The sequence below is a fragment of the Pleurodeles waltl genome, chromosome 1_2, assembly GCF_031143425.1.
Source record: "Pleurodeles waltl isolate 20211129_DDA chromosome 1_2, aPleWal1.hap1.20221129, whole genome shotgun sequence".
Classification (NCBI taxonomy): domain Eukaryota; kingdom Metazoa; phylum Chordata; class Amphibia; order Caudata; family Salamandridae; genus Pleurodeles; species Pleurodeles waltl.
Window position 1 is genome coordinate 26,578,693 of NC_090437.1, and position 23,366 is coordinate 26,602,058.

The 23,366-nt window shown below is 40.1% G+C and overlaps 1 protein-coding gene across 5 annotated transcripts in view; it reads right to left on the reverse strand.

Moving 5' to 3' along the window:
• Positions 1-23,366, reverse strand: part of EPHA5 (EPH receptor A5) — a 647,731-nt gene that overhangs the window by 43,689 nt on the left and 580,676 nt on the right. For all 5 annotated transcript variants that reach the window (XM_069235711.1, XM_069235720.1, XM_069235739.1 and 2 more), the window contains 3 exons: positions 22,778-22,839; positions 21,081-21,290; positions 16,639-16,788 (listed from right to left, as the gene is read on the reverse strand). In XM_069235711.1, coding sequence (XP_069091812.1) covers positions 16,639-16,788; positions 21,081-21,290; positions 22,778-22,839 — 422 coding nt within the window. The remainder of the gene's footprint in view (positions 1-16,638; positions 16,789-21,080; positions 21,291-22,777; positions 22,840-23,366) is intronic.

The window sequence follows — 23,366 nt, forward strand, 5'->3', positions numbered from 1 at the left end:
CTGATTCTATACAGATCATGACTAAGTACGCTACACAAAACAGTAGAGTGAAATATTGTAAATATGCGTGTATAGGCTTGATAACTGCATGTGTACTAATAATAATGGCAATAGTGCTTGCAACGCGTGGTAAGGGTGAGAATGAGAAAATTGATGCTTCTACTTCTGCTCCTGTTACTGTCACTGAACTAACCGCATTGAAAAGACTAGAATTAGATGAGAGACACTTGCATGATAAGAAGGAACTTTCGTATAATGTTTTCTATCGCCTACTAACAGAATATGTTGAGACTATGGATGCGAAAGATTGTTATGTGTGTACACAGATACCGACATCGGTAACGGAAGGGGTGACTTATCACCACATACCTCTTACATATGGGATTACATGTAGTTTAGTAACTTCTAGATTTTATGGTCAAACTAACATACAGTATTTTTTATTCAAATTATGATGTTACCTTTGCATATGTTCCTATAATAAAGCAACTAAGCCAGATTGCTAAAGATTGGGATGCTAAAATAATGAGGGAATTTTTCGAGCCAATGCAACCTTTTGAAACAGCTCACGCTCATAGGGAAAACTTTACCTGCTCGCTCTCTGCAGTAGAAATAAGCTTTTTAGATCACACAGATGATAGAAGGGCACAAATGAATGAGAAATTAGAAAAAGAGCTAAGTAAGAGGACTTCAGTAGATAATTATGCTTTTGCCGCAATAAAAACAGAAGGAAAAATAGCTTTAGACGCTTGGCATGTAGGGAAATTTTTTATATATCGTGGTGAATCTTATTATGATAACATTTTCGTGGGAGCGAGTGAATGTAAACATACGTTTATCTTTAAGGCCAAATGGACATTCATGCTGAACGGACTTGACCCTGTCATACCTGGTGTATATTACATTTGTGGGCATAATGCCTATTATCGTCTTCCAAAGGGATGGTGGGGGAGATGTTATTTGGGTATAGTGTTCCCAAAGGTTTATCAACTGGATGACCTATCGGTGATTCCAAAGACGTCTGGATCTCATCGTATCCAGAAAAGAGAGACCGCAGCTGCTGTGGTAGGAGATATATTTGGAGCCATGATCCCTTCATTGGGAGTTGTGTTGAATTCCATCAAAATAAGAAAGTTGTCTACTATAGTGGATAACATGTTGACAAAGTTTTCAGGTGCTATAATCCTGATGGATGCTGAACTTGCAGCAGAAAGAGCTATGACTCTTCAAAACAGGCTTGCCCTAGACATTCTTTTAGCAAAGGATGGCGGCGTTTGCAAAATGCTTGGTGCGCGTCACTGTTGCACGTATATACCAGACAACAGTGTGAAGATTAAAACAATGCTTGCAAATCTAACAAAAGAGAGTGCAGACTTGAAGGAATTGAAAGAACCAGGAGTTTGGGAGAAGGTTGGAAAGGGAGTTGCTTCAGTGGGAAATTGGCTTGGTGGCATTTGGAATGGAATATTACTAAAAATAATACAGGGAATACTAATAGTACTAATTTGCATCTTTGGGATTTGGGGAATAAAGAAGGGAATACTAATGATCATGGCAAGAATTAAGAGAAGGAAGGAAGAGAAAATGATGAAAAGAATGGCAGAAGAATACAAGGCAAGAACAAGGGGAACTAAAAGGCAAAGAGAACTGACAGAATTTTAATGGAATAACATTTGTGGGAATAGTTTTGTGTGATGACAAATAGTCATCAGAGGAGGGATTGATGACGCAGAAATGAAGGTTTTACATTTATTAGCGCATAAACGTAGTGCCGCAATAATCAAGTGTGACTTTAACCGAACTAATAAAGATTGTACGGGGACAAATGTGCCCTCAGAGTAGTTCGCCAACATTTATAAGCATGCTTTATATAACGTGATGTATTAGAATTGTACTAATCTGACATAACCGCAAACGTGTGCCATGATTTGCTTGTTTGAAATGTTTTAACTTAGCATAACTTTAGTGGAGGCTTCGGCCTAGTTGCCTTGTCTCACGGTTTAGATGCTCGTGTTTTTCTAATGTGCTAATAAAACGTGTATTCCTGCTTGAAGCTGTACTTTTCCAGTGAGATCGGTTCACATGCTTATCTTTAAGGTTTCGTGCCAGCCTGGCATCTTCTTCTTTGCTCCAAGGTCAATCTGCAGGTGCAGACAATGGAAGCTCTGAAAGTGAGTTAATTGGTAAAATATGTTGCAACTTACGTTCCCGACTCCAAGGATAATGTATGCCTAGGTAGAAGCTTGTAAATTGTTGTTTTTGATTGGACAATTTGAAGCCAACCTATGAACCCTCCAATGGAAGACCCTACTGGATTTGAACTGTTGTTTATTTAAACCTGGTGCACAAGAAGAAAGCGGCCATTACCCACTGCACCCATGGAGGACATTATTGCCATTTTAGCCATCAGCCATTAGCCATTACCCGCCATTTGCAGGACATTGCAGCCATTATGGCCCATCTTTCCGACCTCGTCATTTTGCCATCTTCTACGATGCCAATTGATGTTCGACGCCATTTTGAATGAGACTTTGATGCTTTCTCTAATCGAGAGAAAGAGACTTTAAGTAATTCTCGCCCTAGAGACTTTAACTTTGATCTGCCCCTTTGCATAAAGTAGTAGTTTTGTCCTTTTATCTTGCCGCTGTGAGGCAATTGCCCCGTCCACCCTGCCCCCTTTGCCCCGTCCCATGCTGATCGAAATCGGTACCTGTGAGACGAAGACTTCCTTGAATGCTGATTGAATTTGGTAAATATGAAAGGAAAATGTACAATTGCATTGTGTTTCTTTTTAGGTAACCAACTGCTGATTTTTGATAAGAGCCCTAGTTAGGAGTTTTCCAAATCTGTGTTGCTAAATTGTTTTTGCATGAAGTCCCACATACAGATGCTAATTTGAGGTTAGATGAGGATTCATTTGTTGCACGATGCAATTTGAGACCTTGTTGTGCTGACTAATGTATGCAATTAGCTCATTACAGATTATAGTTTTAGTGGTTTGCGTTGCTATTATCGAATGCATTGTTATTCAAATGCTGCATAGATTGCATCTTTTTCGCCGTTATGGACAGCTATTAATGTGCATTTACATATATCATTTGGTGTTGAGACACATTTATATTGTGCTAGCTTTGTTAATATAGGGAAATAAATTCATTAACTTTGAATGAACTGGTGTGGTTATTCATGGCCGAAAGGTCATGGTTCGCCGAAATGCTTTCTGGATTAATTGTGAAGTGTTATGTTGATCAGGGCATTGCTTATGTTCGTTATTGATTATTGATTTGATTAAAATTGACTAATCTCGGGTGAAGAGAGCCCCACTTGGTCAAAAGATTCATCGACCCAAGAGCGTCCAAATACAGGTTTTTTATTAGTACGGAACGCTCTATCACCGCTTTGGGGACCTGAAGTCCCCAAAGCAGTAGTTCATCCATCTTCATTCTTATGACAGGGTATGCTTTTTTATGACGTCCAGATCACCGCATTGCTGACAGATCCTGTCTTACATTCCAGGTCTATCTGTGCTGCTCTTCTCTTGCCTCGGATCTGTGATCACTGATACAGTAGTTTGTCATTAGTTGCCTGTGTTCTTGGACCCTTCAATGTGGGCATATTTTCTGCGAGGGGATAGTCCTTCATTTATTAGGACATGACTACTCATTTTTTGTGGTGTCTGCATTTGAATTTTCCACTAGAGTATCTTAGTTTAGCTTTATCCGATAATGTATTCTTCTTGGATCACATTCTCTCTTTCCCTCTCGCTCTGACTCTCTTTCTATTCTTATTTTTCCAACCACACTATTCTAAACCTTAAAGCATAAGGCAAACTTGGGTCCATTGTCACACAAGTCATGGAAAAATAAGGGTGGATGGGGGAAATTACAGAAAAGGATACTTCTACATGAATGTTTAAACAATATGGGCAGTGTTGCATCCAAGTACTATGGGCACACGCCTGCCACCTTCATCCCTGCCTGCTGTCATGCTTCTGTGATGACAAGAGGGAGTGATACACAGATGGTCAGTCTGCCACTGTGCAGTTCGTCAGACAGAACATCAATATGACTTAAGCATCCACCAGAATTGTGTTGTATCTCTCTTAATGATCCATGGATAGAGTTTATTATGTATTTTATGTTTTCCCTGCTACTGCATGAGCATGTGTAACATTTCCATGACCTAATGTGAGGCAGTGTTAAGATTTTCATCACAGTTCAACACATCACCGGACATCAGTGTTTTTCTTAAGTTAAACACTCATCTGCTAGTTTCTTGACTGTAGGGACTTTGATATAGAACTGGTTTGAGTCAGACCATGGTGACCTTCAGTGGACTCAAGGCCAATAGACTGGGTTTGACTAAGGTGCATTCAGATACTAGATGCAGAACTCGAACATCAACCTAGCTGGATCCATTTAATTGCGTTATTTGTTTATGTTTATTGAGTTCTCCAGGTATCATTCACTCATTATTCACAATAATACAATTTGTTAACTTCTAAAGCAAGAATGAAACGAAACCTTTAACTAGTGGTCACAGTATAACAAAGATGCACTGGAAGAGTAAACAGGAGTTTATCAGTGGGAAAAGGGAGATGCTCAGAGGTGGAGGAGGAGTGGAACCAAGTACAGTTTAAATATGTCTAAGCTAATCTGGAGCACAAAAGAAACAATTAGCATCAAATAGAGTACCAGACACAGTAGTAAAACAAGTTGTATGCTTCATAGGAAAGCAGAAAAACAAGTGGATTTCTAAAAAGGGTTACGTAAAACTAATTAACTGTAAAAGTAGCATGTGGAACTCAGTTCCTGCTAGTTCCCACTGACTTTGGCATCTGCGTTTAAAACAGTATGGTCTGTATACTGTAGTTTTCAGGAGTACACATAGTGCAATATAATTTGGCTGCTTTTTGGCTTGTAAAATCTAATCCAAATACATAAGTTGCCATTGTGATTTACAGCATCCACTGCCAATGGCAAAGTCTGTTCTTTGATAGAAAATGGAGATTTTGGTAGAGGTTGATGAGCATTCAGTGGTCAGTGCTAGCCTAGAACAGGTAACTATAATTTTGAAGCGTGAAGAAGTGAGTGATGAACTACTTCAGGATTGCATGGCGTGGGGGCTTGGATAGGAGTTAAGATCTGTTTGTCTCCAGACTGTGCCTTATAATGTGCAGAAGTACATTGTGGGCCCTGTGCCCTTGATGCAAATAGTTTTGTAAGCATTTATAATAATCTCACGATCTAACTTGAAAAATAACTTTTAAGAGCACAACACTGTGGGTTGTTAGTACAAGCAACACTTCCCTGGGTGCAAACAGGATATGAGTGTTTATAAGGTATGGTTGACTTTTTTTTGTTTTTTTGTCTAGGCTTTGTAAACTGTTTGTTATTTATGTGAATGTGTTGGTTCTAAAAAAATTATTTGCTTTTTGTATTGATAACACGTATGAACTACTTGCAGGTATATGGGATATACTTTTTTTACAGTAAGTGTCAGTATGAATAAAGCGTTTGTATTTTTTAAAGTTTAAGTTCAATATTCAAGAATTTATTGGTCTGATCTTGCTTGTTTTAGGTGTATTAAGATGGCACTGGTCTATATAAAAGGTTACTGTTACCTAGCATAGCATCACCCGCTGTCTACTATGCTACCATCATTCGGAGCATCTTTTGCAGCTCATTGGGATTCATCCTCTGATCTGGTTTGTGCCACACTTCCTTACACACTGCCAGCTCAGTCTGAAAGAATAGAAATCAATGACAATGAAGTTACCCCTGGACTGTGCAAAGACATTGCTTTCCCATTGATTGTACAACCTTTTTTCAGACCTGATTTTTGCCATACTTAATACTTTCACTTTTATACAAAAAATAGGTCTCTTCCACAAATGGTCATTCAAATTTAGCCAATGTCAGTAAAACATTTAAGCCATTAATACATAAAGATCTTTTGGCATCTTAGGTGATGTCAATATGTAGGAGATAATTATACCATTATTGCAAATGGTTCTGTTAGAACAACCTACTATATGCACTGTGCATTATGTGTCATACCAGCTCCTGCTATCACAGGATCGGTCGCATAGTCCTATCTGAGAAATAGAATACAATGCCACTCGAAGTACATCGGCAAATTTTTGAGGAGGTGTTCTCATGCAGGGCATCTGCCCTGCAAATGAAGACATAACCAGTATTAAAGCTACATGTCCTTCCACGGTGGTGGATTTACTCTTTCACAAAGCACACTCTATACATATGTACTGATGCAGTAAAATTCACTTCAGTGTGTCACATGAAACAGTCTCGACTGCATTTAACAATGTATGGGGGTAAATTGTTGCCTAATGTAAGCCCTATTCGGACCAATTAACAAACTAATTTTATTTTATGGTTGAAAATGATTCGAATTAAGCCTGTCAAGAATTTAAAGAATGTTTACTGACAGGCGTAAATGGCTCCACTACTGTGTAATTCTTTGCCTGTGCATGGAGTTAGGGAGAAGTAGACCACACACAAAGGGTGGGGAGTGGACAGGTTAAGGCATGGTTTCCTTTGAAAGGTTGGGAAACACCACAAACTAGAGAGGTTTAGAGCATTCGCAAACTTCGATCACACCCTTTCCCACTTTGAATTCAATCAGAGTTTTACTGCATCAAACGGCTGGTGTAACCATGTTTCAAGATGGGAAAGGGGTGGTTCTACACCAGTGGGAGTCTAGGAAATGGGCTTCCTAGTGGCGAAAAATTTCTTGTCCATTCGGAAAAAAAAAGAATAGAAAAAATGTGAATAGGCTCAATGTGGAATTGTACACAGCACCCAAGTATGAACTGTGGAATTAAGAACCTAGGGAATATGTCACATGACATTTCCAAAAGTGTGCCAGAAGAACTGTGACAGGCACAGGATTCCAAGTGGGAAACTAGAAATGATTAAGACTTTCCAAAAGTCATACATTAACACGTGTTCAGTAGTGCCTAGAAGTGTCAGAGCAGGTTCAGACTGGGACAAAAAATAGACCGGCACAGAAATGTAAAAGTGGTCTCCAGTGATGAATCACAAAGCTAAAAAAAGTGGCCCACATTTGCAAATTGGGCAGTTTTGAGCTTATAAAAAACACTATTCATAGGTGTTTTAAAAGGAAGGGGAATCACATACATTTATGATTGCTGCAGGCGACATTTGTGGTAATACCAGGGAAACGAACAGTGAAAACAACAGACCATAAAGGAGGGCCACAAGTAGCCAAAAACCCAGCCTACACAATGACATGTCAGACCAGCCCTTCTGGCCCTGCTAGATTGCCCTTTAGGCCAGTCATACACTGATTGAAAAACTTTGATAGTCAAGAAAAATAATGGTATTTGCGGCTCCACTTGCTCCAGAGTCTTAAGATGGTTTCAGCACCAGAGTTATTGTGAAATATAGGAGCGACAGAGGGGACCTTGCTGACGCTTAAGTAAGAACACTACTGCTGAAAACTCAGAAGGGACACAACACTTGAATGCCTACACGTTTCGAATATCATCTGTGGTCTAGGCCAAGGCATTAGGGCTGCCTGGTGTGCCGGTACACGCTGAGCGGTTGCTTACCTTATGCAGCAAGAATGTAGGTTTCTGCCAAGAATAAAAAAAAGGCTGCCTGTCTACTCAATCTGATTCGTCACGCCGACCACTGAAGCTTTAGATTTACAGTAAAACAGAATATGTGGTGAAAACTACACAGTTGTTTTCTGGACACAAATGTAAATCACTTTAAAATTGTCACTAAATGCAGTCTACTGGCCTGCTTGAAATATAAAATAGGTGGTTGAAACACTTCAAGTGGGAAGGCTAGGTGTGGAAGTGCCAATATGCACCACGATTTCAATGGCAACATTTTGCACTTAAATAACCTTTTTTACCATAAGAATTCTAATAGGCTGTAGAGTAGTGGTTCTTAACCTTTTGACTACTATGGACTCCCACTTCACAATTACAGGAACTTGGGGACCCGCACAAATGTTTATTGACATCCGGGGACCCCTCACTGAGTAAATGCTGGAAGCTCGGGACACCTAACTATGCATTTATGATAATATGAACTACAAACAATACCTAAAGAATACAGAAAAAATATTTAGTCAAACAAATATACAAATTATGGATTCAATTCACAAACAAATATAAAAAGGCATGCTTTAAGTTTAACTAGATGGTTGGAGCTTTTCTAAATTCAGTTGAGACCACTCATTGTTGATTCTGTATTCTGTTTGATGCACTTGCACTGATCCCATGAATCAATCTGAGGATACTAAGTTAATTTTTAGTCTCCAATTTAAAATGTATTCACATTTACAGAATGTTTACATTTTCAATAGTACATTTTGTTTCTTTGTTTATATACTCTTTATTAATCTGTTAATATTAGTCTGAGTAGGCTTCTTGGGCCCTCAGAGGATCTCAAGACAACAGGTTGGGAACCACTCATGTAGAGGGTTAAAGACATCGAAACCAGTCTGTAGTTGCTTGCGTTTCCTTTTGGAGGGGTCACCCGGCAGTTAAGGATGGACTATTCCCATCAGCAGCAGTACAAATGTGTCTTGTGCAAGAAGAATGTGGTTTTGTTAAGAGTGTGCAAAGAGAGAAAGCTGTAAATACAGTATCTGGGGTGCACTCAGATGGTTTTGTTACTTGTTGTTTACTTTGGTTTTCTTCAGCACCTTTCAGAGAGCAGTAAGAAGGCACAGCGTGAGTGCTGCTCCACAAACCATACCTTTATACTTTAGAAAGAATTTAAAATAACAATTATAAATCGTAGAAAATACCAAGGAACAAGCTCTTTAGGACCTATTCTCAGAATTTTGATCTTCGCCTCAATCAACGGTGGACAGAGGTCCACCCCATGCTTCTGTCCTTGCCCAGAACACGTGCCAATGGAAACTCCCTAACCAGGCACCCACCATGCTCTTGAACAGTCATAAGGGGCTCAGTTGTGAGGCTGACCACTCTAATATATTCAGGGGTCCTTCAAGAAGTCAGGGACTTCAACATCGTGGTTAAACCATTCACTGAGGATTGTGTTTTGCATTGCACCAACAGGATAGTATAAGCGCTGCAGAAGCCAGAATTTCTTGCTTGCTATATTGCTTGTCTACCAAACGGGAATTATCTTTGCACAATGCTCAGAGGATTCCCAATATAAATCACTCTATGTGCACAATTAAGTCACTACAGGATGGATGGAAGAGGACATGGATTTGGTGTTAGACTAAGACCAATAATCATTGTCAAACCAGCTAACTACATATTTTTGCAGAAACATATTAAACATACTCAAAGCTATTTCAGAGAATACAGGAAAATAAAAGGAACTGTTCTGAAACAACTAAAGAGAAACTAATGCACCTTTCTGTGGGGTTTGATATGGGGTTTATAGAACCCATCAGGGAAATGGAAGAAGGAAAGTTCTTATCTTCTAAGAAATTAGGAGAATGTTTCGAAGCATAATGATAATCGATTTACCTCTGATAGAGCATCATTTGGCTGTGCCATTATGCTTTGTCGGAAGAAGGGTAATGAAGCATCTAATCTCATATATATCTCAAGTAAATTATGTTCACGTAAATGTGGCACATTAAAAGACCACAACCATCATGGTCCTTTTACGAGTAAAGATACAAGATGTTATATGCAAACCGCCTTTATGATATGTCAACCAAATGCATTTATATTTTAGCACTGTAAAGAATGATATATTTTATAGTCGCTCTTCATTTATTGTGTGTAAGAGACCCACATTTGTAGGTGTATAACTAAGTCATACATTTCTTCTTCGCAGTTTGGACTGGAGTTAAGGCCTACACGCTTCCAGTGTTTAATTTCCACATGAAGCTTGTTTTCATTGTATGTTATTTTCTTTCCTCTGCGGGTGATAGATAAGGAAGCATGAGCTGGGTTGCCAAGGACGGAAATTGGTAGCAAGGAGCCATAAGAACCAACTCCCCTTCTAAATTCCTGAGCGTAGATCTAATCCAAGGTCAAGCAGGTGTGTTCAAAAGAGGATAAAGTTAATTGGACATAATTCACAATGGTGTCTTGTTAGTGGAATGAGATGTCAGCTACTGGAAGGTTCTGGAGTCGATTAAAGTGTTGTGTAGTTATACAGTGCTTCAGATTCCCTCAGCCCCTTGACCAGAGAAGACCCTTAGGGAAAGATAGATCTTCTTTCTTTATTGGGTTAATTGGCATTATGCTATTCACATCGCTCAATAGGACTTCTACTGAAGTTTCCTGTGATGCTGATGCTTTCCTCTGTATTCCTCTTTAGATTATTAGAATAGTTCTGAATTTAGATTCAGTTGTTGGGAAGAAAAATTTGAGTCTGAATTCAAAGCACCATATGCTTTTTCTTCGGCATTGTCGCCATTGAATTATCTGTCTTTTGTATGTTATTGAAATTTAAAATTGTGTGATGTTTTAATTCTTCTTTGGTAATCATATACATATATACAATGTTTTTGAGACTCATTTATGTAAGTTTGGCTTTGTATCTATAATGAATCCCTTTCTTTAATGTGCAACCTAATTTGTTGCACTGTCATTAACATGTTGTGAGTGAAGGTGTTTCTCCTAGCCCCTCGGGACTCCTACAAAGATTCATCAACCTAGAAGGAGAAGGAAAGGACAACACTGGATCACCTCCTTTGAAATCTGACAGACTTAAACAGAATATCACATCAATTCCCGTATGCAGCAAATGAAATGCCTAAGTGAAAAAATCCAGGTCTGCAATATTTCTGTGGATATGTTGTGGCATCCTTGGAACTACCAAGGCACTAATAAGACAGCCTTATAGAATAACGCATGCACAGCGACAGCAAAACATGAGAATTCATCAACACCCTTAGAGGTCAGGGCTTATTTCGTGAAGTGAAATTTGTCTAAAATATTGTAGGGTCACACAAAGAGGTCTCATCTTTTTGAGAAATTCAGCACTATAAACCTGTGCCATACGTTTGAGGGAACATGCATGCATGTCAGTGGTTCACAGGACACCTCAGTGACACAAACCATGTGATTACGCTGGAAGCTTGACAACGTCCACCATCAATGGTTCCACAAGCAAAGCTGGCCAAATGTATGCAATGTCTTAGGAAATGTCTAATTGTGGTATTTCTCTGTGGCCAGATGATGGAATCACATCCAAGATTCACCTAGATCCTTAATTGTCTGTGGCGCAACAGACATCGTTCGTTCAAACCAGAGAATTTTAAGGACCTTCTGTAAATGTGTGGCAGTGCTTGCCATTCCACAGTTGTACGCATAGTTTATTCAGTTCAATATCAAACTATGAGTGAAACAACATTCTAACTATTGTGTCATTACTTTCCACAACAGTGTTATCCTGGGCTTGGGTGGGGTATCTCTCTCCCATCATCCACAATCCTTCTGCCTTTATTTCTTAAGAGGATCTTCCCCTGTAATGTCTTCTCTCCTACCTTCCTATTCTCCAGATTCTCCAAACTCTCTCTATTACTAAAATCAAATCACTTTTGGCATCCGCTCATTTGAGTACATCTTGCTCTATTTCCCATAAATCCCACTTACATCTGCAGTTTAGTATGAACAACACATTGTGTGCTTCTCCTGCCAGATCAGCAAATATTTTCTCTTTTTTTTTTCCACATGTTAAACCTTTATCCAGGTAAAGTGATCAATGCTGTGTCAGGCAATATGTTTCCATAGGTGACATGTTGATTGTTCAGTTTGCTCTACATGCTGAGAACAAGGAATGACACCATGTGAAATCACAGAACTGTCCCGCTCTAAGGGCCTTGTGATGAGTACCCTTCTAAGGGCCTTGTGATGTGTACCAGAGTAGCCCCCAGGTGAAACAAGTAGGACTCTAAGGGTTCCCTACCATATGAGGAATTACTTGGGGAACTGATAATTCTGGGTCCAGTTCCACCAGAAATTCCTCATTTTGCCCTAGAGATTGACCTTGTGATTTTGAGTACTTTAAGCCAAATTCTGTAGGATGAAACAAAAGGGACCTACAGTGTTTATTTATTTATGCATTTTTATATAGCACAAACATTACCTACATGTTTGAGAGCCCTTTACAGTACAGTGGTCATATGATGGTACATGGATAGTTATAGAGGGCTCAAGAATATCAAACAAATGTTAGATAAAAACTAGAATTACAGTGGTAAAGCATGATAAGAGCAGGGAAACATGTTACACATTCGGTATATATAGCAGTGAAAACTTTGTAAGTACCTGATGAAGTGGAGGTGGTGTAGCTCTGTGCCAGGAGTGAGACCAGAATGCGAGTTAACATGCTCTCAGCAGAAAGAATAAGCTGCAATGACTTAGCTAAAATATGGTTAAAGGGAGAGGGCTTTCAGTTTTGTTTTGAAGGTTGCCAGTGAGGTGGTAGCAAAGGTCTGGCGTAGTGAGAGCCAGATTCTGATAGGAGATAGAAGGGTTGTGCCAGGAGTTGTTACTTTTTAAATGTCAGGGGTTATAAAAGCAATGCTCTGCTGTTTCGCAATAGTCTAGAACCTCCTGAAAGCTGGAGTTTGTCCACCATAATGATGAGTGAATCAGTGGAGGGCCTATGGGTGTTATAAGCAGTCTTGTATACAGCCCTAGGTTCAATGGGCAACCAGCAGAGAAACACTAGCATCGATGTGATGTGGTCACTCCTTTTGGCCTTGTAGGCAAAGCATACTTCCAAGTGTTGAACCAATCAGAGGGGGTGAGATGGGTTTTGGGGAAAACCAGTCAAGAGAGTGACAAAAATTGATTCCGGAGGGAACCATGTATGAACAAGAGATTTCAGATCAGGTTCTGGAAGGTGGAGGTGGATTCTCCAGAGAAGACACAGTTGATAGAACACATTGTTAGCCACGATGCTGCTTTCAGTCTGCAATTAAGCTTCTTTTCTAGGATAACTCCTCTAGGATAACTCCTCTGGATTTGGAACTGTCTACAACAGTGGGTTCACTAAGGACGTTGAGCATATCTATCCAGGATTGTAATGAAAAGTTTTAATTATGAAGGAGAGATGAAAAGGAATTCAGTTTTGGAAGGATTCAATTTAAGGTGTTGAAAAGTCATTATTTTTTAACAGATTTTAGGTTAATGGAGAGGTGAGAGATGTTTGGAGAGGAAAGCTTTAGGTACAGTTGTGTGTCATCAACATATCAATGAAAGAACATCCCTGATTCCTTAAGGATGGACTCCAAGTGGCTAAATGTACAGGTTGAATAGAGTTGGGCACAAATAGACAATTGGGGGACCCCTTGCTCAAACGCAACGTTGTTGAGAGACAGTCGTCAATTTTAATCCTCTGTGAGCTATCCCAGAGAAATGATTTGAACCATTCAAGGTCCAGGACATCAAGGCCTATTCGACATTTGAGCATGTCTAGGAGTGTGTGGTGGTTAACAGTGTCAAAAACTGAAAACAGGTCAAGAAAAATCAAGAGGCAGGAGTTCCTTAGGTCTAGGATACAAAGTCCATCATCAGCCGCTTGTGGTAAAGCTGTTTCTGTGCTGTAGCCCTGATTGAAACCGGATTGATATTCATCTAGGTGGTTGTTATCTTTGAGTTGGTGGGTAAACTGCTCTGCTACACTCCTTGCAATGATTTTTGCAAGGAAAGGGGGGTGGTGACCAGGCAATAGTTGCTGAGGTCATTAGTGTTCATTAGTGTCTTTGGAGCGTTTTTTGATGAGAGGGGTGATTTTTACAGTTTTGAGGCATTCAGGAAAGGTTGCTTGGCTGAGGGAGAGATTTACCAAGTTTATCCAGGGAGGGGCATGTGCGTATAAAGGTCTTTGGCAATGTTACCTGGGATTGGGTTCACAAAGTTGTATGTGCATTTGGTTTCCAAGATGACTTTGAGTGAGTCTTCCTCCGTAATGATGTTAAAAAGTGGGAGGAGGGTGGACGTCTTGACATGGAAGAAAGTTTACTTAGGAGAACTGTAGAAACCCTTCATTGGGATGGGCCCTATAATTCCACTTAACAGCTCAATCAGAATTAAGAGGTCACTCTTAATGATGGCCTACATGTCTGGTTGGGTTTACATTGAAGTGCTCTTTTGCTTCAATATTGTTGAAATTGTTCTTAAATATTGAAGGGTCCAATGAAACACTTAAGCTGAATGCTAGGTATTGTCGGCAGCCTGTGTGACCTTTACCATGTAGCATGGATTTGTGTCATTCTGGGGGTTTTTACCACAGTTATGGGAGCAGAGATCCTAAATGCATACAGGAGTGAGAAGCTGGTGAAGCACATCATAACAAATTAATGGCCAGATGTAGCAAAGGGTTTTACCCATTCTGTGTCTATGGGAAAATGTGTTCGTACATATGGCCCTAAATCACTTAATGTTGTTTACTTACTGAAGAAGAAAGCATCTCATGGTTGAGATCAGGTACGTTTTTGAAATGCATCGACAGAATCATTTTGCCCTGGTTGGGATGTTCATAAAGAACACTTTCCACAGAAGGGAGTATTTGTATTCAAGATTTAAACCCTGTTCTCGTGACAGCAGAATGTTTTCATAATTATATGGAGGTGCTCTTGGGGATGAAGTTTCAGGCAATGTCTGGGTAGAATTCTATGTTTTGGATTAGTTCTAGGTGGGAAAATGAAGGCTGTTAATTGGGAACTTCATTTTATCAAGCAGGGTCTTGAGCCATTGTTGATGAAAAATTGCTGGATATTGTGGATACAAAGAAAGGAAACAAAAAATGATTTTAGGGGATGCAATAAGTAGGGTTAAACGGATGAAACTGTTTCCAAGTTCTGTGATATTTATTGTGCTTCACAGTTTCATGTTACTGATCATTATCGGACCAGTCTTGTCATTTAAGTATTGTTTAACTTTATGTGAAGTGCCCCATTACCTCGCAGTCTAGGTGGATTGTATAATGACACTAAATAAGTAAATTAAATAAAAAGCCAGTTTTAAGTGAAAAGGGCATAACTTATATGGAAATATTAATGACAGCTATTTGCAAAATACAAAGAACGAGAGTGTAACTTGTAGCCTGTGAGCTAGGGAGGACAGAAGCATTATAGACTTAAGCATTCACTTGCATTACATATCCACCAGTCAGTCTCAGTTTCAGTCTCAGACTCTCTCTCTCTCTCTCTCTCCACAAAGACACTTTTAAGGTGAGATAAACTGTGGTTGACAAATTATATGTTGCAAAATATGGCGCTGCTGCATTGCTCACAAGACACAAGAAAAATGGGACAAAATCAGAACAAGAAAATGGCTAAGGGGAAAAAGGTGCAGGTCTAATGGAAGGTGAAGAAGTATTAGAGTAGGAGTAGAGCATTTATGGTGTCGATGGGGGTAGAGGTACTGCTGTGTAGTGTATGGTAGATGTAGGTTTAAAGTTACTATGGTTCAGAGACAATGCTAGTGTATAGATGGGTATATGTACCAGGTTTTCGTTTGGAAAAGAGGTACTTTTATATTGGGGATGGAGGAACTAGGATATTAGTAGACATACTAGTGTATTGGTAGGTGGGTAGGTACTTGGGTGTGGGTATGGGTGGTAGGGCATATGTACAGGTACTAGGATATAGGCAGTAATGGAGGCATTATGGTATGGGCAGAGGAACTATGGTACAGGCAGGAGAAGAGGTCCTACTGTATAGTAAGTAAAAGTACAAAAAAAAGTAACAAAGATGTATAAAGGGAGGCACAGATAATGGGAAAGAGGGGACGATTGTGTGGTGGATTCGACATAAAACAACAAGAGAGTTGAGAGAAAGAAAGAAGAATGATGGCAAGGGGAGCAAAAAAAAGGAAATCTTTGGAAATAAGGACTTGGCATCCTGGGGGTGGCATGTGAGGAAAAATGTCTGTGCAGACAGTTTCTCCAGAATGGATTTACTTAGGTATGTTTTTCTCCACACTCACAAATAACTGGACTAACGTCCAAAGGACAGTTGTGGCACTTTAGAACCGCAATGCTGTTAGCCTGATAAGTCATTCAGAAAAGAACTGCACCTGGTGAATGAGGGGATAGAAAATCATTGCTCTTGCATTACAAATTCATGAAAATACCTCAGAATTTGTATTTGTGTTAGGGATCAGAAGATGCTGGAGACATTGAAGGACTGATCAACAAGCACAAGAAATAATTGTGATCAGCATGCACAAGAAATAATGCATGCTTACTAGTTTTAAGCAAATTATAAACCTCTAAGGGAAGGCCGTATCTGAAACTCATAAGGCAGTCGGCAGACATCTTCATTTTACAATATTCCATGCTCCAATACATTCTGAGATGCATTAAATGCATTTGTGTATGCTGAACAACGGAGCTGGGTCGTCAAGCCTAACATAAGAAAAGTTTGAAAAAAATATAACCCTTCTTTGAGTGCCTACAGTGATACAACATGTAAGTGTTTACTCTGATCAATATTATTATCCTTCAGGCCAACCTTTGTTGAATATATGAAAACTACAAAAAAGTCACAAGCTGCAGGAAAATGAAAGTGTTTTCTGCAGTGCTTTTTATCCTCAATTAATTTTCTTACTGAGAATCTAGCCTAGATTTGGTCTTTGCCTCTTGAATGCACAGAAGGTCTGTCAACCTTTATCTTTTAGAAAATACTTACATCTTGATTGGTCATCTCCCAGTAGGGCCGCTCGCCGTAAGACATCACCTCCCACATTACTATTCCATAGCTCCATACGTCGCTGGCTGACGTGAACTTGCGGAACGCAATTGCTTCAGGCGCTGTCCATCGGATGGGAATCTTTCCTCCCTGGAAGACATGAAAAAAATCTCTAAAAGTGTCTAGGGATGCTTCCTCTTTTGAAAGAGTTTAGATTTTCAAGTAAGTGGGTTTGACAGCATGTGCCCTGTTTCCACACATGCCAACACATAAGCACTCAAACAGTTACTAATCGGCTGCCTGAAGGTTTCTCTTCTAAATGCAGTCAGGAAACTAGAGCAGAAGGAGCCTCAACACCTCAGTTATCCTTCTCTTGTTGATGAAGGCACTGGTTAAGTAATCAATCAGACAGTCTCTTCTGGATGCTGACGGCAAACACAGGGAAACAAATACATGCAGAGAGCATGCTCGTGCCCATAGGCCTGGCGCAGCCGAACAGTCTTGAACATTCCAAAAGCATACTTTCTCTTGGACCTAGCCTAGCTGGGCACAATTTCATATGTATGGAGACAAAGATTTTATTTTATTTTATATCTTATAAGAAAGTAAATACAACAAAATCATCTGGCTTGTTTTTCCATCTACTTATACTTTCTATCCTAAGTCTCACGTTGGGTGATAGAATATCACAACATTCTGGTTTCCATTAATCATTAATTTACCCTTTCCATGTTTGCTATAATTTCAGTTTAAAATCAATTGGCATTTAGTTTGTTCACATCCCAACTAAAACTAATAAATATCTTGCTGTGACTAAAACAGTTTCACCTAAAGAATTTAGTCAATCTTTGGGGAAATGAAAATCCAGACTTTATAGTATGACAAACAGAAACGGAGTTACTATTCTGTAACTGCATTTTCCAGGGTTGCTCCCAATTATAGATTCACAAGCTTTAATGCAAATAGAGGACACTTGTTATAGTGCCTTGTCTTAAAATGCTTTGACAGCCCTGCAGTCACAGGACTGCAGAACTGGAATCAATATCTTATATCAGATTTTCAACAACCTGCTTCAAGCCCCTCCCCTAGGAAGCTATCCCTGTAGGTAAACTCTTGGAAAGTGAGACACATTTTTCTTAACATCAAATCAGATTGTTTCCAAATTGTAAAAAATGAACGCCTATTTACGACTTTGGCAGTCAGAATGATCTGACTGCCTAAGCCATGGGGAGGAGGCTGACGTCATACCAGCGGCCTACCGACCGGTTGTATTCCGATGCTTCCACAGGGCTGACTGGCAGAAACATCATATTACAACATTTCTGCCAGTCACACCAGTGGAAAAAGTGTCCTAGCATTGGCCTCGAGGCCATTGCAATGGCAAAACAGCACCCTTCTAATGCGCACTTTCTGGAGAGAGGGTGCATTCCGAGGGTGCTGGCAGGGGGGGCCTGCACTGCCTATGACATGGAAAGTGCTGGGGTTGCCCTTGGCCCCCAGCACTGACTTTCCACCAGCCGTTTCATGGCAGGGATCCCGCCATGAAAAGGCTGGCAGAAAGAGGACTCATGATCAGCACGGCGGCGCTGAACCCAGCGCCGCCGTGGTTGACCACAACGCCGACTGCTGTCACCCCGCCTGGATCCATCATCCTGGCAGTGGTCCCCTGGCCATCTGATTGCCAGGGTTGTAATCTGGCAGTTGGACCGCCAGGAGTGTGGCGGGCCGACTGCCACTGCAGGTTAGGCGAAACAGCACCATCGGAATGCGCACTCTCTGCAAACAGGGTGCATTCCGAGGGTGCTGGCAGGGAGGTGCCTGCACTGCCGATTCCAATGGCATCGGCAGTGCAGGGGCCTCCCTTGGACCCCAGCACTGGCTTTCCACCAGCCTTTTCATGGCAGGGACCCCGCCATGAAAAGGCTGGCTGAAAGAGGACTCATGATCAGCACGGAGGTGCTGAACTCAGCGCCACCCCGGTTGACCACAACTCCGACTGCTGTCACCCCACCTGGATCCATACGATTGCCAGGGTTGTGATCTGGTAGTTGGACCACCAGGAGTGTGGTGGGCCGACAGCCACCGCAGGTTAGGCGGTCCTCGGATTGCCAAACGTGCAATTTTGCCCTAACTTCTGCATTCCTATCTCACCAAATGCACATCATGACTTTCATGTTGATTAGATGTCATAAATGGTACATATCTACCATGTCGCCTCACAGTCTTCCCTTTCAACGAATAAAAATGATTATAGCTTTGAGTATTTCTATTTATGTTCAACCTATCATATTAATTTCACTGATCTTACATTCAACTAAATGAAAACGCGTACAGTGGTAAATGGACATATATTTAGGGAAAGACAATATTCAATGAACCAACCTAAACAGTTTGATAATACAAGTGAAGGCACAGTGCAAGTTAACAATGACAGAATGATAATTGCAAAAGGATCAGGAAATGGATACTCCAGCTATAGGAATACTGATTTGTAGCAGAGAAGCATTCAAGATTTGACCATCTGGCAGAATACCTGTCAGGAAGGTTTGGCTACCATCTTAGCCAAACCAATGGGCACACAACTTGGTACAGGATCAGATTCAGAAGGGCTAGAGCTAGTCTTCAGCCAATTAAAGCCAGCACTGACAGAGGAGGCAGCACTTTACAAAGTGAACAATGGAACAGCATCTAAAATCCAGAAGAAGACTGTAACAACTGTTCTTTGAATTAAGAGTCTCGCTAGTGGCTGAATGTAACCTGAAAGCATGTGATGAAATGGAAGAAACCGAAAGGAATCTGTTTTCTACCTTACAACAATTGCAGCAGTTTTAATGGGTCATTTCCTTCAGAAGAATATGTGCAGAAGTAAGTTTAGCAAATGGTCCTGTCTTGATGTATGATATCATGCTAAAAGGAAAGAGGGCACTGATCTCAGATTCGATAACACTGAAGTGATAAAAGGCCAGATGTGCTGAGCTTCATTTTTGAGATTTCCGAATTGCGAATCTTTGTGATTCACAATTAGGAAATCACAAACAGCTATGTACTACATTGTGTTTTACACTGTTTGCGATTCCCACTGGTTCGCAATTGACCTACCTCATTAATATTCATGAGGTAGGTTGCATAATGCGACCCACTGGGAATCATTAAAAACATAGGGATGGTGGCCTGCTGGGGACAGCAGACCACCATGTCTGTGTTTGCTTTTAAATAAAGCAGCATTTTAAAGGAAAATGGGATGTGTTTCAAAAACAAAAATGAAATATTTCAGTTTCATTTTTTAAGAGTAGGCAGTGGTCTGTGGGACAACTGCCTTCCCTGAAAAAACATTTTTGCGTTTATGTATACGCAAAGGGGAAGAGGGCCCTTAGGGACCCCTACTCGTTTGCGAATGGGTTACCACCAGATTGAATATGGTGGTAAAAAGCTAAAGTTTTGAGACTGAAATTTAGTCATCAAACATTCATACATACAACTGTAACTCGCTAATAGGAAGAGACTCCCTGACACTCCCCTTCCTAAAAACAAATCGCTAACTGTTTTGTGCTTCGGTAATAGGATACCGAATCACAAAATAGGGTTTAGTACAATTCTGTGAATCAGGCCATTTGAGACCTGAAAAAAAAGATTAATACATCTGTCCCAAAATATCTAAATTATACTACAGATTTTAATCCATTGATACAGTAATCAATCCTTATTCTTAAAATAACAAAGGTGATCTTTGCGACTGTGTGCATATTTTTCAGGGAGGATGATGTAGTGTGCTTTGTGTAAACTGATAGGTGGGAAGTTAAAGTTGCTTGGATTCTTTGAATAGACTTCACCACAAAGCAGGAAATGTATTTTTAGGAGGTCCTTGATATGGCATTTTGTTGTGACTTGTACAGTGTGCATCCATACTTCTCAGACTGGTGCATTGCCAACGAGGTACACTGTTAGCTAAACATTAGACATTAATTTTTGTTTGTCTTCGTATGATACATGAGTGAGTCACGGAGGATGACTTGTACTTCATGCATGCATTTGAAAGCTTCGGCCATGTGAAGGGAAACAACGGTTATTTTGATTTTCAGTCAGCAGGATTCTTACATCTCAATTTTAGAAACGACATACAACGTTAGACAACTCATGCAAAAAATATAAAATACACATAAACCAAGTATCTTACATTCCTGGAGAGAGTTGGCACATCTATCTGTAAAGAGAATAGGTAAATTGAACACCTAGCAAATTTGAACAACACGTTTAAGGATGTAGTAATTGAATGTTTGCCTATTTGGAGGTTATTCTTGTGTTAAATCCCGCCTGTGGTTTATATGGTCAATGGCTGCCCTGTCTCTTACTAACCCTCGCCACAAGAAAGTGTGTCGTAGGCAGGACATTCCGAGAGCGTCAAATAACCTTTCCTTTACTTATCAATCTGAAATACAACTCACTCTGGTCGTATAAGCTGCTTCAGGGTCATCTTCCAGCACTCTTGACAGCCCGAAGTCCGACACCTTGCACACCAGGTTGCTGTTGATCAGGATATTCCGGGCAGCCAGGTCTCGGTGGACGTAACCCATGTCGGAAAGGTACTTCATGCCAGACGCGATTCCACGCAGCATCCCTACCAGCTGGATTACCGTAAACTGACCATCATTTTTCTGAGGAAAATAATGAACAATTTACTTAAATCTCAGTCAGTTTCGTAGAACTTGAAAAGTTCATTTTGGATCAAACAACAATGAACAGTTTTATAAACACATTTTTAGCTTCCTTTGGATACTATGAGCTCTGACATCTATTGGACGGGTATTTAACACAGCCTTCCTATCACCTTCATAAGAAGAAACATCATATTATCTTTGACTTTGAAAAAAGACACACAGATTGTTAGCAACGTTCTTCCATAATCCATGTGAATTTAAATTACACAAAAAGGTAACTTTGGAGAAGGTATGGAGGCAAGTATTGGTCTTTACATTGTGTGAATCTCACTGTGGGGAAATGGTGTGCTGCAGATTATAGTAAGTGAGCGATTAGGGCCACTAATATCCAGTATTGGAGGAGCAAATTGTGCTGGGAAGTTAGATAATTACATGGCAAGAAACGGTAAATAATTAAGCAGAATATGGCACATTTTATGACAGTAATACTTCACTATTTTGTAATTTTTACAATGTTAATATAATCTGGGCAGAGGTTGCACCACATTAGTATCAATTTAATACATAAGTGTGACAATCACTTAAAGACAGGTAACGTCTCACTATGTGGCAAAGGGTCTGCAACTGTGCAGCAACATGTTTGACATCATTTCAGTAACTTTTAATCAGTTTGAGCTAGAACCATTTTTTTGTTTTTAGATTTTGTATTATCTGTAAATTATGCAGATGATGTGTCAAGTGTGGCAAATCCTCAATTATGCAGAAAAAGCCACAGCACAGCATAATTCCAGTGGCCCCACAAAAAATACACAGTAATACAATTTAAAAACACGCTTTCAATTAGAGTTTCACATGGAATCCTAATTAAACTAGCATTGGCAAAGCCAAATGTCTGACTTTGGATGCCAGTCTGTTGGCTTTACATTAAAGTGTTCAAAAAGTGTTGAATGGAATGCTTGAATAAATCTCAGCCACTGGTAACTACTCCGGGCTGGATCCCAGTCCATTGTTTTGCCATGCTTTTTGCTAATCTTTACTGTTGGGAGGGCTGCTAGATACTCTTCAGTCTAACAAAATGGGTAAGAGCAAAAAAATGTTTAGTCACACATTGCCAATGTAGCCCCTGGCATATAAAGGAACGATTTTGTGAGTGGATGTGATCATTGTGAAAGGGCAGAGTGCTATCAGTCACAGTGAAATTATCCAATGGCTGAAGTGGGCTGACCAAATGACCTATGTATATGGTGCAGTGGGCGGAAACAATGTGAATGACACAATAACAGGGCAACAGAGGAACAGAGCTGATTGAAGGCTCAATTAAGCATATAACACATACACTTTTAGTAAAGTCAACAGGTCACAACTAATGACAAGCCTAAAAATAAAATGCTAAGCTGAGAGCACACATATTTGAAACAATGAAGTTGGTGTGCTTTGGCATACATTATTCGCAGCAGAGGTTAGGAATTGCAAAAGCACAATACCTTCAAAAACGTATCCAGAGACCCATTCTCCATGTATTCTGTCACAATCATTACTGGTTTACCTAAAAAAAGAACGAAGCTTTGATTAAGTTGTTATTTCACAAAAGGAAAGAAAGGATACTGTTTCATTCTGCTTCTTCGTGCTCATCTGATTTGTTGGTTAAATTACACTTAAATGCACCACACGCCTCCCTGTATGTGATTCACTAGGTGCACATATAAGAAGGACACAGGTAAGTACACAATTGGCCTCAAAACCAATCCATCCTAGCTGTACATAGCAACTCTGCACAGGATTTGCCAACACTGGGGGCATCAGTAATTCGGGGGCTAGAACTGAGTTAATGAGTATTAAATTTGGGACCCTAAGGATCCAATGAGCAATGAGGAATTACCTGGGGAATTAGTATCACTCACCACTGCCCTGGTCATTCCTCAATCCTTCCCAAAATTTTATCCAGAAACTCAACGTATTTTTAACAGGCATCATCTCCAGTAGAAAGACCCTAGACCAGCAAATGTAAGTTGTTTCTCCTGATTTTAAAAGGGGCCTGTGATGACACCTTTTTCATAATGAACTGTTTTACTT